This window comes from Canis aureus, chromosome 26, assembly GCF_053574225.1.
Source record: "Canis aureus isolate CA01 chromosome 26, VMU_Caureus_v.1.0, whole genome shotgun sequence".
In the NCBI taxonomy this organism is placed as follows: Eukaryota; Metazoa; Chordata; class Mammalia; order Carnivora; family Canidae; genus Canis; species Canis aureus.
In genome coordinates, this window is record NC_135636.1 from 52,943,400 (window position 1) to 52,958,170 (window position 14,771).

The 14,771-nt window shown below is 70.9% G+C and overlaps 1 protein-coding gene across 14 annotated transcripts; it reads right to left on the minus strand.

Moving 5' to 3' along the window:
• Positions 1-1,867: 1,867 nt before the first annotated feature.
• Positions 1,868-13,716, minus strand: UCKL1 (uridine-cytidine kinase 1 like 1). 14 transcript variants are annotated; one of them, XM_077873987.1, is made up of 16 exons: positions 13,580-13,716; positions 8,871-9,058; positions 8,537-8,643; positions 8,274-8,444; positions 8,119-8,190; positions 7,149-7,338; positions 6,999-7,060; positions 6,315-6,331; positions 5,154-5,210; positions 3,109-3,207; positions 2,933-3,026; positions 2,774-2,836; positions 2,558-2,680; positions 2,356-2,463; positions 2,136-2,292; positions 1,868-2,058 (listed from the first exon to the last, which is right to left on the minus strand). In XM_077873987.1, the coding sequence occupies exons 1-16, from the start codon at positions 13,699-13,701 to the stop codon at positions 1,979-1,981; spliced, it is 1,710 nt and encodes a 569-aa protein (XP_077730113.1). In that variant the 5' UTR covers positions 13,702-13,716; the 3' UTR covers positions 1,868-1,978. The 14 variants fall into 14 exon arrangements, with proteins under 14 accessions (XP_077730113.1, XP_077730112.1, XP_077730121.1 ...); XM_077873986.1 differs by having other exon boundaries at positions 8,871-9,061; XM_077873995.1 differs by lacking the exon at positions 13,580-13,716 and adding an exon at positions 12,426-12,952 and having other exon boundaries at positions 8,871-9,061.
• Between the last annotated feature and the right edge of the window lie 1,055 nt (positions 13,717-14,771).

The window sequence follows — 14,771 nt, forward strand, 5'->3', positions numbered from 1 at the left end:
GGGCAGACCGGTGCTCACGGGGAAATAGGGCCCCAGCTTTCCTGCTGGGCGTCCACGGTGGTGGGGGTGGGGAGCGGGGCGGGCTCTGGCGGAGGGACCCGTGCCCAGCACCCGGGCTCCCGCGCGGCCTCTGCTCCACTCCGGGGGCGACCTGCACCCCTGCGCGCTCGCCCTCATGCGACCGGGGCTGGAGGGGTTGGAGGGTGCAGGGGAGACACGGGGAGGGGGGAGACGTGGGGGGAGACCCCGGAGGCTGGGGCCCGGCGCCCGCTCGCCCCCCAGCCCCCGCGGCTCTGGGCCTCCAGCGGGAACCGCGGTGGGGAGCGGAGGAGCCCGGGCCGAGCGCCCCCGCGGCCCCGCCCCCAGCCCCCGGGGGCCCCACGGCCACGCCGCACGGTGCCCCCCCCGCCCCCCCCCCGCCCCCGCCCCGACTCACCGCGCAGCTTCCTCTGGCCGAGGCGCTGCGGTGCTGGGAGGGGGGGGTTGGGTTGGGGGGAGGGGGCGGCCCAGCCTCCCCTCCGGCGGGGCCAGGGCAGGGCCACGGACCGAGCCAGCGGCCGCCGCGGGGAAGGGGCGGCACCTCTCGGGCTGACGAACCTGAGACTGACCGCGGGGACACACTCTCAGGTTGGACAGTCCTGGAGGCGCCGCCCGGGCCCGCGGCGAGGCCGGTCAGTCCGGGAGCCTCCGGGTCGGGGCCCCTCTGGATGAGCGCGGGGACTGCGGCTCCCTCGGCCGGTGCCCCACACTGTCCCTCGCACTGTCCCCGGCGCCGGCCCTGGACGGCAGTGTGGGCCCCCGAGCACTGGGCGCCGGGTCTTCCCTCGGGGAGGAGGCTGCGGGGTCGCCCGGGTCGCCCGGCCCTGCCGTGACAGTGACCCGCACAAGGCCCACCCTACCCATGGCCCAGTGTCCCCAGGTGGCCTTGGGTGACCACAGCCTGAGGGGCGGCTCCTGTGCCCCAGGTCCCCTCTGCCCTTCAAGAACAGGGTGGAAGTTGCACCCCCAGCCCACGCGTGCGTCTGGACATGGGCCGAGCGCCACAGCACAGGACAGTGTGGAGCGTGTGGGGGGAGCTGGGGGCCCAGCTGGACGCGGGAAGGCCACAGAGGAACGACCTACCGCTACCCCACCCCCGGAGCTGGGGAGCCCGGGCTGGGCTGCCAGGAGGGCGCCAGCAGCCTCCCCAACAGGGCCAGGCGGGGGCCCCAGCCAGTGGAGCCCGGGACATGGGGCCACTCACCTGCGTGGCCAGGAGCCCCTCCTGCTGACCTCCGGGCCCCCTCTCCATTCTCCTCCTGGTGCCATCCTGGTGCAGGACAGCCTCCTGCTCTATCTGCCCGCCTCTGACCTGCCCCCCCAGTGACTTCCTGTCCCCACCCCCACAACCAGCTTTTCCACGACATGGCCTTTTGGGGTTGGGCGGGGGTGGGGACACCAAGGAGACCCGCAGGGCAGGAAAGAGGCCAGAGACAGGCCTGACGTCGGAGGGGAGGGAGCCGGGGCCCAACAACCCAGTCCCGTGCCCGAGTGCGCCTGTGGCACCCCACCCAGGTAGGCCGGCCACTGACGCCCCAAGCCACAAAAGCAGGGCTGGCGGAGCTGCCTGGCCCTCAGCACGGCTGCCCCTGATGCTGCTCCCTGATGCTGCCACCGATGCTGTGGCATCTCCCCTGCACCTGGCGGCTCCCCCCACGGCCACCACACAGACTTCCGCCCTTCCCGGGCAGTGCACACACGTGGTGGGGCGGAGGCCCAGGCGGGAGCCACCCCAGGGCCCCAGCTCTGCACCCCCCAGTCTGACCGCGAGGCCGACCCTGCAGCCCGGATAAGGCTGGGAAGCCGCGGGGCAGCTGACCACGCTCGCTCGTTTTCCTAAACTTTACTTTATAAAATGTGTGGAGCAGGTTACAGCGTGAACATCCTTTTCAATCAAAGCAAGGACGTCTGTGCGGGCGAGGCCGGAGGCTCGCGGGAGCTAGCTGGTGGACGCCGCTTCCTCCTCGTCGCTGCCGTCGGGCGCCGCGTCCGTCCCAAAGTAGCGGTCACCGAAGTTACCTGGGGACAAGCAGGCCCCTGCGGTGGCGGCTCGGCCTGCAGGCCCCGCCCACCGCTGATGAGCGCCGCGGCCTCACCGATGCCCGGGATGATGCGGAACAGGTCGTTGACGCGCTTGTCCACGGCCGTGGTGATGATCCGCACTCGCGGGAACGCGTAGGCCACCGAGTGGACGCCCATCTCCGCCATGAGCAGCGACAGCAGGAAGATCTTGTCCTCAGGCACGTCGTGGTCCTGCGGGGCCGCCGGTGAGCCCCGCCCCGCCCCGCCCCGCCCCGCCCCCCGCGGCCCACTCACCAGCAGCACGCGCACCGCCATCATGGCCGCAGCGCCCGTGGACACGGTGCAGTCCATCAGGATCACGTGGTCGTCGCTGATGTCCTTGGGCAGCCGCAGGTAGTGGAGCTGCACGCGGCCAGGGTCACAGGCAGCCCGGAGCTGCCCTCGGGCCGCGCCCCGCCCCGGCCTCGGGCCCCCGCCCCCCCGGGCCTCGCCCCACCTCGGGCTCCCCGGTGTGCTGGTTGGTCTGGATGAGGATCGTGCCGATGCGCACGTCTTTGCACACGGCCCGCAGCGCCGGCTCCATGGTCTCACCCGCTCGCAGGATGGACACGCCCGTGATCTGCGGGGCAGGGGCGCGGGGCGTTGAGCGGCGCGGCGGGCTGGCCCGACCCCCACCGCCCCGGCTGCCCGCCCGCCCGCGCCCCACTGCTACCTGCTTCCCCGCGTAGCACTTGCCCGCGTAGTCCTGCCCCTGCGGGGTCTGCACGACGCAGTCCTGCGACGGAGGGCGGGGGCGCTCGTGAGCCGGGGAGCCGCCCCCGCCCCGCCCCGGCCCGGCCCGGCCCCCGCCCGCCCCCGCCCCGCCCCGCACCTGGAAGGGCAGGAAGGAGAGCGCGTGCTCGATGAGCAGCCGCATCAGCCTCTTGGAGTAGAAGATGAACTCGTCGCGGCTGGTCTCCTTGTCCCTGCGGACGGCGGGGTTAGGCCGGGTGCGGGCCGCCGGGGCCCCCTCGCCCCTCGCCCCTCGCCCCTCGCCAGGGCCCTCACCTGATGATGGTGTGCATGCCCCGCACCTGCGGCGTGCTCTTGAGGACACTCAGCGTCCGGGGCAGGGGGTGGCACTGGTGCGCCGAGGCCAGCGCGGCCCTGGGAACACAAACCGTGGGGACTCAAGAAGGGGGGGGTCTTCCCCCAGGGCCCCGTCCTCCCCCTCCGGACACTGACAGTGTAGGGGGCGCAGGTGACGGGGCCAGGGACGTGTGCAGGCGAGGGCCGCCGCCTCCCCGTGGCTGATCTGCGGGGCCCAACCCCCGAGTCGCCCCGCCAGGCGGGGGCGAGCAGAGCAGCTGACCCTCGGGTGGGGAAGCGCGGGGCTGCGGTGCGAGCCCCCTCCCAGCCCCGACCCCCTCCTGCGCGGGCTCGGGGACGGCAGACGGGGGCCGCGCCGTGGGCCGGCGGGCGGGCGAGGGACTCGGCCCCAGGTCGTGTCTCTGGGCCACAGCTGAGCCTCAGAGCCAAGCCCCGCCCAGCCCCTCCCTCCGGATGACGCGCAGCCCCTCGGGGGACGCGGGCGAGTTTGCAGGCCCGCCCCGCCGCACCAGGCCTAGGGTGGGGGCGGGGCGGGGGCGGGGCGGGGGCGGGGCCGAGCCGGGGAGGGGCGGGGCCCGGAGAGTAGAGAGGACTCAGGAGAGCAAAGGATCGGGGCGGAGCCGGGGAGGGGCGGGGCGGAGCCGGGGAGAGGCGGAGCCAGGAGTAGAGAGGAGTCAGGAGAGCAGAGGGGCGGGGCCGAGCCGGGGAGGGGCGGGGCCAGGAGAGTAGAGAGGAGTCAGGAGAGCAGAGGGGCGGGGCGTGGGCGGGGCGTGGGCGGAGCCGGGGAGGGGCGGAGCCAGGAGTAGAGAGGAGTCAGGAGAGCAGAGGGGCGGGGCCGAGCCGGGGAGGGGCGGGGCCGAGCCGGGGAGGGGCGGGGCCAGGAGAGTAGAGGAGTCAGGAGAGCAGAGGGGCGGGGCCGAGCCGGGTAGGGGCGGGGCCGAGCCGGGTAGGGGCGGGGCCCGGAGAGTAGAGAGGACTCAGGAGAGCAAAGGAGCGGGGCGGAGCCGGGGAGGGGCGGGGCGGAGCCGGGGAGAGGCGGAGCCAGGAGTAGAGAGGAGTCAGGAGAGCAGAGGGGCGGGGCGTGGGCAGAGCCGGGGAGGGGCGGGGCCAGGAGTAGAGAGGAGTCAGGAGAGCAGAGGGGCGGGGCCGAGCCGGGGAGGGGCGGGGCCAGGAGAGTAGAGAGGAGTCAGGAGAGCAGCGGGGCGTGGGCGGGGCGTGGGCGGAGCCGGGGAGGGGCGGAGCCAGGAGTAGAGAGGAGTCAGGAGAGCAGAGGGGCGGGGCCGAGCCGGGTAGGGGCGGGGCCGAGCCGGGGAGGGGCGGGGCCCGGAGAGTAGAGAGGACTCAGGAGAGCAAAGGAGCGGGGCGGAGCCGGGGAGGGGCGGGGCGGAGCCGGGGAGAGGCGGAGCCAGGAGTAGAGAGGAGTCAGGAGAGCAGAGGGGCGGGGCGTGGGCAGAGCCGGGGAGGGGCGGGGCCAGGAGTAGAGAGAAGTCAGGAGAGCAGAGGGGCGGGGCCGAGCCGGGGAGGGGCGGGGCCAGGAGAGTAGAGAGGAGTCAGGAGAGCAGCGGGGCGTGGGCGGAGCCGGGGAGGGGCGGAGCCAGGAGTAGAGAGGAGTCAGGAGAGCAGAGGGGCGGGGCCGAGCCGGGTAGGGGCGGGGCCGAGCCGGGGAGGGGCGGGGCCAGGAGAGTAGAGAGTCAGGAGAGCAGAGGGGCGGGGCCGAGGAGAGAGGAGGAGCCAGGAGGGCAGAGGGGAGGAGCGGAGCTGGGGAGGGCGGGACCAAGCCGAGCCGGGAGAGGGAAAGCGCAGGAGCGAGCCGGGGGCGGGGTGGGGCCGAGAAAAGGGCGGGGAGAGGGGGCGGGGCCGAGGGGGCGAGGCCAGGGAGGGCGGAGCCGAGCCGGGGGCGGTCAGCGCAGGAGCGAGCCGGGGCGGGGCCGAGCGGGGAAGGGAAGCGTAGTTGCGAGCCGGGGCGGGCGGGGCGTGGGGAGCAGCCCGCGCACACAGCGCACAGCACAGCACCGCGAGCAGCGCGCACTCTGTCCTCACATATCCCAGCGCAGCTTCCTCTACTCGCCAGGTGAAGAGTGTGTTCAGGGAGGGAACAGGGCAGGAAACCCAGGGGTTTACAAAGAGGAGGAAAAGAAGAGAAAAAGACCATTTAGCAAGGGAGCGGTCCCGGCGGCCAGCAGCCGGCCTGAGGGTTAGAAGAGGCAGGTGGCGGGGCGGCAGGGAGACCGAGGCTCTGCGCTCCGCCGCCGGGGCTCGGGAGGGAGGCCAGCAGCCCCCCGGCCACCCGCCTGCGCCCTGCGCGCCCGCAGCCGCCACCTCGGCCAGAGAAGGGAAGCAGCCCGCTGCGTTTAGGCGTTTTTCCAAGTTTGCGACCCTGGAAACTATTCCGGCCACGAAGGCTTCCAGAGGGCCTGACAGGGTAAGACCTGCAGGTGCCCGGGTCTGGAGGGGAGCCAGCGGGGACTCCTGCGAGGGCAGCAAGTGGCCCTGGAGGCACTCCCAGTGCAGCAGCTTCAAGGTCCCAAGCATGACCCAGAGGGTCTCTCTGTGCTTCCCGAGTCCAGAAAGCCCGGGCTAAAGGCAGGTCATTCGTGCTGGACACTGTGGGACGGGGGCTTCGTCCGTTCTCATGGGCCCCGGGTGCACTCGGAGCTCCTCCTGGTCCTCTGTGCCCTGGGTGCAGGGCCAGAGTGGGCAGGGGGCAGGGGGCTGGGGCCTCACCACCATCTGGGGGAGTCCAGACTGGACCCTCAGATCAGGCAAAGGACCCTCTGGCTGCTGAGGGACATGCCTGTGACCACTGACCTGGGCGGGGCCAGCAGTGCTGCTTCTGTGCCCTCTGGCGTCAGACCCCATGCAACCAGCCCCTGTTGGGGAGAGGCCTCCAGAGAGGTCTCACCAGTGTGGTCGGGGCACTGTGTGGTCCTGGGCAAGTCCCTTAACCTCTCTGTGCCTTAGTTTCCTCATCTGGCAGCAAAGACAGACAAAAGCAGCATGGGGGCCACCACACCATCCTTTCTGTTCCTGGGGCAGGGCTGCCACAGGGGATGGGCATGACAGGAGAGGACCCTCCCACCTGCCCAGGTGACAACCCAAATTCCGAGCTGCCAGCAGATGTTGGAAATGCCTCCGTCCGTGCAGACAGGTGTGGGAAGTCTTACCTGACACTGAGCTCACGCTGCGGCAGCGACACGGGGAGACACAAGGGAATGGGGACGGCACGTCAGTGGCGGTAGCACCGCTCACCTCGCAGTCACCGGACAGCACCGCCGGTGGCCACTGTGCACCTTGGCCGGCCAGGCCACCCCACCCAGGAACGGACCGGCCACAGTCCCAAGGGTTAGTCCCAGGTGGCCGCTGACCACAGGAGGGAGCCCATAACCTGGGCACTGTCTGGTCTGGGCAGTAAGAGCTGGGGCTCCTGGGGCTCCGCTCCTCAGACCTCAGGCCTCCAGCACCCCACCTTGATGCCTGCCCAGAGTGGAGGTGCCCTTGGCCAGCCCAGGGCACGTAACTTCAGCTTGAGGCATCCCTCTGGGAGTGCTCAGGATGTGGGGCTCAGCACTACAACCCAATGGCCCCCGAAGGCTTAGGAGGGACGGGAGTGTAGCCTTCCACTCAAGGCTCAGCTCAGCCCGGGAGGCTCCTCTGCACCCCTACTTCCTCAGGGAACCCAGCTGCCTCTGCCAGCACCAAGGGCCGGGGGCTGACCGAGCAGGGACATGGCAGGGGACAGCAGACACACAGGGGCTGCAGAGCAGGTGTCTGTGGGTGGTGATGGCAGGGGAGCAGGGAGTGGGGCCTGGTGGGCTACGGGGACCCGGGAACCTGGCCCGGGGGCTCACCTCCTCCAGCTGGCTGTGCATGTGCTGCACGATCAAGTCGATGGCCACCGTGTTCCCGCTCCCTGGGATGGGACAGGTTAGGAGGGTGACTTGGGTGACCAAGGCTCCACCTGCCCACGTTCCCAAGGGCAGGCAGCTCTGCAGGCTCACCCCAAGGCACCACGATGTCCGCCACGCGCATGGTGGGCTGGATGTACTGGTCAAAAGCAGGTTTGACAAACTTGTTATACTGTTTGATGACACCCTCGATGTCTCGGCCTCGCTCACTAATGTCCCGGCGCAGCCGCCGCACGAGGCGGATATCAGAGTCTGTGTCCACGAAGATCTTCATGTCCAGGAGCTAGATGGGGAGAGCAAGGTGCTGAGCAGGGTGCGGCACCAGCAGGGCCAGTGTGGACGACACGGGGACCAGCTCCTGCAAAGACCTCTGGCTTGGGCGCTGGCCTGGGAACAGACCAGGCCTTGGGGCACCTCGCAGGTCCAGCTGGCAGTGTGCACGGGGGTGGGGAAGCGTGTGGGGCCACGTACATGCTGGGGGGCTGCTGTCCAGCGGGGGACAGTGGCTGCAGAGGCAGGATGCACCTGGTGCCGTGACTGTGGGTCATCTGCCATCTGTGTGCTGTCACACGTGCTCCCAGGGACTGGGGACTCGTTCTCCCCCCACCACAGTTCTTGGGCTTAGTGAGTTCAGGTCTGGTCCTGAAGGTGCTCCTGGGGGGCTGCGCACTGCTGCATGGCTGCCAACAGGGTCCCCTGAGCCCGAGCCCAAACTCACTGGCCTCAGAACTACAGGGACCGGAGCACGGCTGGCTGTGGGCACAGGCCTTCCTCATGGACCTCGGTGGGGGCCGCCCCCAGCAGGCCTGGCAGGAAGGACGGAGCTATGCACGCCCCCCCCCCACCGAGGGCGTTTCCGTTCTCACTTCGCCGAGCGTCCTTGACCCACTCTCCGGAGGGCAGCCCTGTATCCCCCAGTACCCGGCACCTGCACCACAGGGATGGGACAGGTGACCACGCGCCACAAGGGCAGAGCAAGTGGCTGGGCCTGGGTTAGAACGACAAGCGGAGCAGGGAGCTGAGTAGGGACGGGCGTCCCCGCGGCCGCAAGCCCTGCCCTCACCTCCAGCAACGTCTTGTCAGCAAAGGCCATGATGCCCTCGAAGATGATGACGTTTGCACCGTAGAGAGTTTTCTGCAAGGGAACCGTGCAGCGTGTTGCCCGCCAGCCTGCTGCGCTCCCAGGCGGGCAGGCGCAGCCCGAGCCCACGGGCCTACCCAGTCCTTCTTCCGGCTGTGCGTGGTGAAGTCGTAGACGGGCACCTTCACGCTCTTGCCCTGTTTCAGCTTCTTGAGGGTGGACACGATGAGGTCAAAGTCAAAGGCGTCTGGGTGGTCAAAGTTGAAGTTGTTGTGGGCGGCCTGCTCCTGCTGCTGCGTGGTGAGCACCTGTGGGGGGAGCAGCGGGGGCTCTGTGGCCTCCAGGCGGGGGGCGGGGGGGCGGGGCAGGACCTCCCACCCACGCAGGTCGTGCTCCCCACCTTGTAGAAGGAGTCCATGGACAGCAGGACCACCCAGGGCACGTCCAGGGCCTCGATGATCATCCGGGCCACGGTGGTCTTCCCCGAGGCGCTGCCACCGCCCAGGCCTGTGGCAAGGGGCAGAGAGGGCCGGAGCGGGCGGTGCGGCCGGCCCCCGGGACGGGCTCACGCTCTGCCCCAGCTGCAGGGCCAGCACTGCCTTCCAGCTGGGATGCCAGCCTCCGCCCCACGCTCCCCGGGGCGGGCAAGGCAGTCGCGTTAGTGGCAACGCCAGTCGGGTGTTCGGTGGCGGGGCCCGCCCGGCCCTGGCCTCCCGCCCACGAGCCTCGCTCACCAATGGCAAAGGCCTCCTTGGACTGCGTGCCGTGCTCGTTGTACCAGGGCGGCCGGCCGGCCGTGTAGATGGTGCGCTTGCTGGTGCGCAGCAGGGGGGGCTCAGACTTGCACTGGCTGGTGGTGCGCTTCCGGGGTGAGCGTCTGGCACCCACGGGTGGGAGGAGCCTGTCCAAGGATTCCGCGTTGCTGCTGCAGAGGAAGAAGACGCACTCGCCTCTGCCCAGGTCCGCCGGCTGCCCCCCCCCCCTTCCCCCGTGTCAGCCACGTGTCAGCTGGCGTGGCCGCAGGAAACCCCCCACCCCGCGGGCCGGGGAGCACACGAAAGCTCCTACAGCCCCCTCACGGGGGGCGGGCCTGGGACTGTCACTGCCCGCAGCAGTGCGGGGGAGCGAACGCTGGGGGAAAGGAGGAGTGCCGTCCGGGCTGGCTGCTGGCCCCTCGGGTGGGGGGGCACCCCACGGGCCGTCGGGACCCATCAGGGACTGCGCTCCGCCCCACGACACTCTCTGGAGAGCCCTGTTGTCTTGTCAGGGCCGACCCCTGCCACCCCGTGGGCTCTGGGACAGAGAGCGCTGGCAGGGCGGCTGAGAGGGCGGGGCGCAGGGCGCGGGGCGCAGTCCTGGGCTGGCAGGCCCGCAGGGGAGCCCTCGCTTCCGCCCTCCAGCACCCTGCAGGCAGAGAAGGCGCCAGTCCCAGGGGCCGGGGGCTGGAAAACCCAATCTGGGGAAGGGTTAGGACAGCAGCTGTGCCGCTCGTCCCCAGGTGGCACGCTGACTTCTCCGTCAGCTCCTGAGCGGCACGGTGTGACCGCTGGCTCAGGCCCCAAATCCCAGCAGTGACAGCTCTGGGGGGACTCGATGTGGCCGAGGGGCCACCTGGGGGCAGTGCCTGCTTGAGGCCTGCTCAGCGTCTGTGCTGACAACCTGGTCACCAAAGCCTGCTGTCAGGGTGGCCGCAGGGCCAGGACCCGCTCGGGGAACAGAGACGTGGGGCCGGCCAAAGGATCCCGGGCCTGCTCTGGGGCCTCAGGGCAGGAGGTGGCCCCGGCGGGTGGGAACAAAGTGTAGCGAGTCACGGGGACGCACTGAGCAAGTGGGTCCCTGCAAGAAGCTTCCTGCGACACGGCCTGGCCAGCACGCGGGCCCCGGGCCCCGTGACCACTGCTCCGGGGCTCGAATGGGAGCCTGACGACGCAGGAGAGCGTCCTCGAGGCCGGGGAGTCGGGAAAGCCGACAGCCACGGCGTGAGCCCACTCGTGCAACCAGCCGACACACACTGCTCAGTGCACACGCGGCCTATGTGCGTGGGGGGGCACAGACGGGCCAGGATCGCCCTGGGGACCGGGGTCAGGCCTTCCGCCCCGCTGCAACTCAGCAGCTCGGACCAAGCCGCGGCCCGTCTCCGGCCTGCCACCGCCATGGCCACCGGCAACGCCAGGACACGGGGTGCCCGGTGAGGGCCCCGGAAGTACCTTCCTGCCTGTGGAACAGCCTGGGCATCTGCACCTGCGGCGCGCCGGCCCTCCCGGCTGTGCGCCCGGAGCCAGGAGGACACTTGCTCACTCGAATGTCTGGGGGTACGAGGCAGTGGGGGGAACCAGCTAAAGCCAGAAGCACGACAGGTCGCAGCGGCGGTGGCGCGCTCGAGAGCCCCGAGGACAACGCAGACTCGGCCCAAGGGATGGACGGGCGGGGGTGGGGAGCTTGGAGGGAGCGCGGACCAAGAGGTGGCAGCCAGGACACGCGCCTCACACTGGGGGGCAGCGCCCACCCCCACCAGCCCCAGGGCTCCCAGGCGCTGCCTCCCCGCAGGTGGCAGATGGCCCAAGTGGGGACAGTGGAGCCGCCTGGCAGCTTCTCGGTGGCCCTGGAGGGGACGAGGGGCAGCCCAGCCCGTCCCCGTGCCTCCTGGGAGACAACCCTAGCGGACAACCCACTGCAAAGGAGGAGGGCCCACCACCGGCTGACCTCCTGACCTCCCGCGTGCACAGCCGGATGGGGAGCGGGGCGGGGGCGCAGGCCTGGCCCCGATGGCGCCCATCCCCCTGCTTCTCACCGCGGGGCAGGGGCCTGGCCTCTCCAGCAGGAAACTCTATTCCCTACCTGCGAACACCCCTAGTCCTACGAGGTAGTGACGGCCACCGCTGCCGGCGACCTCTGAGGCCCATGCTGCCAACGCCTGGGGCAGACACCGTCCCAGGGAAGAGTGCCCATGCGCCAGGAAAAGCGGAAAGTAGGCCAGAGAGAGCTTTGCCAGAAACCCGCCCCACGTGGGTCTGACCGGCCCCGGGGCGGGTGTGCAGCCAAGCCCGGCTCCGCCGCCTTCTCCAAAGCCCCATCTCTCTCTGGGAACCAGGGACGAAGCCTCACTGTGACCTCAGCGCAAGCCTCACCCCATTTTCTCAGCGACACGACCCTGGAAATGGGAAGGTCACCCCAAAAATCTCCTTTCCCAGTCTACACGTGGACGGGGTGCTTCTCGCTACAGGGACGAAAAGTAATTTCAAGCCAACGGGTTCCGAGCCACCAGGGACACAGACTCACCTGAAACAGAGAGCCCCACGCAAAACGAGTCCCTGCTCGCGGCCAGCCCTGCCTGGCCCCTCGAGGGCACCTACCCAGTCTCCTGACGTCTGCGAGCGGCCACGACACAGCAAAGGCAGTCGCCTCACCACAGCTGCGGGAGACACAGGCCTGCCACTCACCTGCCTTCCGCTCCAAGGGCCCAGCACCCCGAGATCCTGATGCCAGGGTAAGCTGGGGGGCTGCTCATGGCTGGGGCAGGGGATAGCGGACGGCAGGGCGAGCCCCGGAGTCTGCAGGAACATCCCCTGTGCCACTCAGACACACAGTGGCCCCCCAGGACCGCTCAGGAGCCGCCCCCCAGGGCTGGGAGGCCGCAGGGCAGGTGCGGAGCCGGTGCGGTCCGAGGAAGAACAGTGCTCGCTGGCGGCCTCCGGGGCCGAGGATCCAGGCATTAAGAGGATCACCCGGCGGGGCTGCGTGCGCTCCCGATATTAATAGCACTGACCCTGCCGAGAAGAACACTGCCGAGCGGCCCTGGCCGGCCCTGGCTGTCAACTGCCCCTCCTGGGCACTGGCTGCTGTCCCGCTGGCCCAGGCCTGGAAGGACCGCGGTGCACCCCTCCTAGAACTCCAGACCCCAGGCCTGCTTGGGACTGCAGAACCGACCCCCTCCTACCCACTCGTGGCACAACAGGGAAATCAGAGTGTCTTGGGGCCCAGCGTCGCTGAGCCTCGGGGCTGAACCCTGCGTCACACCCCTGGCCCCAAGGTGCCTTCCAGAGGCGCAAACAGCAAACAAGCCTGACACTCGAGCCGCCCGCCCCGCCCCCACGGGGTAGGCTCGGCGCCCCAGCCAGGGCACGGGCCACTGTCCAGCAGCAGGAGGGAGGTGGGGCTCGGCCCGGGAATCTAGGCTGCAGCGTGCAAAGGGGTCTGCACTCCTTCAGCCCCTCCCTGGGCTCCTTTCCGGCTTTCCCCCTGACTTGGCTTTGAACCACACGGAGGCTCAGGGAAGGAGGCCCACACACCTGAGCGCAGGCACTCCTGGGAGCTGCCTCGGGAGCAGCCTCTCCTGGCCGCCCAGGTCACAAGGGCGTGTGCCCCCCAGTGCAGAGGCGCCTGGAGGGAGGGCCGAACCGCCCATCCCGGCTCACGAGAGCTCTTCCCTGCTGACCCCTGGCCTGGACCCCATGGTTCAGGGGCTGGTCCACGCTTCGGAGGCTGGTGCGGCCCTGGGCAGGCCTGCAGGGTCGGGCCTGCAGCACCAGGGCCTCCACTCGTACCCGACACCCTGCTCGGTTTAGGGAAGTTTGGTGGGTGAGCAAATGGGAGGCTAGACGGAGGCAGGCGGGGTTGACGGCTGGGGCCAGGCCCCGGGGATCCCGGACTGGCTCAGGCACGGAGGCAGCAGCAGCGCTCTCAGCCCACGAAGCACTGGCGGGCTGGGAGGCTACGGCCCCGGAGGGAGTGCCACGGGCTCGGGAGGCTCGCAGGGCCCCTTCCCAGCCTCCTGGTTCCTGCTGCTCCGGGCCCAGCCCGCCTCCTCCCTGTTCCCAAAGCTGCAGAGCCCGCCCGCCTGGGCCGCATCCGGAGGCTGCCCGGGGGCACCGCTAGCGCCCGTGCTCCCTCAAGGAGCCCCCGGTCCCCGAGCTCGCGGGCGGGCCCTCGAGGAGCACCGGGAGGCGACGGAAGGGGCGCAAACCGCTGGGCCGGGCCGCCCGGAGGGGAAGCAGCGGGCAGCGCGGCGGGGGGGCCTGGAGGCTCTGGGCCGGGGCGCACGGAGGCAGCGCTCGGGTCCCCGCCCGGGTGGAGCCCTCCGGCCTCGCTGAGGCGCCCCGGCGTGACCTGGGCGTGACCTGGGCGTGACCTGCGGCTCCCGGGGCGCTCGGGGTGCTGCGCGGGCAGGTGCGACCGTGCGGCCCCGCGCCCCCGAGACCCCGCGCGCGGCATTCCCGCCCCGAGGAGCCAGACCCGAGGGCGCGGGGAGGGGGGCCCGGCCCCCGCCCCGGCTCCCGCCCCGGCGCCCGCTGGGCCTCCCGGAGCCTCGGGGGGGCGGCGCGACGGGGGCCGAGCCCGGGGTCCCGCCGCCGAGCCCGGGGCAGAGCGACTCGGCTCCCGGGAACCCGCCCCCCCGGGACGCGAGGGCGCGTGCGCAGCCCCAGCCCGTGCTCGCCGCGCCTACCAGTCCTCGCGCGCGGGCTCGCTCCTGTCCGCCGGCCGGTCGGGCCCGTCTCCGGCGGCGGGCGGCGGCGGCGGCGGCGGCGGCGAGCGGGGCGCGTCCGCGGAGGCTGGGGGCGCCGCCATGGAGCTCGGAGGCCTGGGCGCGGGGCGCGGGCCGCGGAGCTGCGGGCGGCCGCACGGGGCCCCGGGAGCCGTAGTTCCGGGCTCGGCGCCGCGCACGGCCGGCGCGCGCCCGCGAACTACAAGTCCCAGGAGGCCGTGCGGCCGCGCATGCCGGGACTCGTAGTCCGGCCTCCCACCCGCGCTCGCCCACAAACGCAGCCGCACAAGCCCCTGGAAAAGAATCAATAAACATTTATTCGATACAGTCATATTGAATACATACAGCTGATGGCCCGCCCCGCGCCGCCGGGGGCCGGGGCCGGGGCCGGGGACGAGGACCGGGGACAGATGGTCACGCGGCGGGCAGGGCCCGAGCTCACCGTCAAACATCTTGCAAATAAACACTTTGTAGATAGAATATATATGTATATATACGGGTACAGGTGATAGCTGGAACCTCTCTTTCAAAATGCACTTATGTACGGAGAACTGGCGTTAGAGACCCGAAGCGCGGCTGCGAGGCTGCCAGGCCCGAGGTGCTGGCCGCCCCCGCCCGACCCCGGCGACCCGGCGACCCCAGGGGCCGCAGGGCTGCGGCTGCAGGAGGACACACCCTCATCTGCCTTTGCACAAGCAAATAAAGTGCATCCCGTGTTCGTGTGAAGCGGCGGCCCTCTCCTCTCTCGGGCGAGGTGGGGCGGGCGGGCTGGGCCAGAGGTAGATCTTCAGAGAGGGCCCTGGCCCCGCGCCGGCTCGGGTCTGGGGCGCCCACCTGGCCCGGGTCTGCCCCTGCAGTCCCCTCCCGTTCCAAGGTGTCAGCCAAGGCCAGGGGGCCGCCCCGCCAAATTCCCACCAAGTGGCAGGTGGGCAGGCCCCGCTGAGGCCCCCAGGGCGCTGCCCCTTGGAGCCGGGCTCACCAGGGCAGGGAAGCGGGAAGGAAGGGAGAGGGGTCCGACCCAACAGCCATGTTTGGCAGCAGCTCCCCACACCCACTTTAAAGACAAAGAAGGGGGTTAAAGTGCTAAACATCAAGTTATCCAGGACCCCACCTCTTCCCACACATCTAGGCGGGGTTCCCAAACCAGGGACCA

What these genes read in the sequence shown, in the direction of transcription:
- UCKL1 (XM_077873986.1), bottom strand. Translation starts at nt 13,701, where the DNA reads ATGGCGGCGCCCCCAGCCTCCGCGGACGCGCCCCGCTCGCCGCCGCCG. An exon ending in CTGACAAGACGTTGCTGGAG is followed by an intron (nt 7,339 to 8,118) that starts GTGAGGGCAGGG and finishes CTCCCCATCTAG; the next exon opens with CTCCTGGACATGAAGATCTT. An exon ending in TGGCGGTGCGCGTGCTGCTG is followed by an intron (nt 2,293 to 2,355) that starts GTGAGTGGGCCG and finishes GCGGCCCCGCAG; the next exon opens with GACCACGACGTGCCTGAGGA.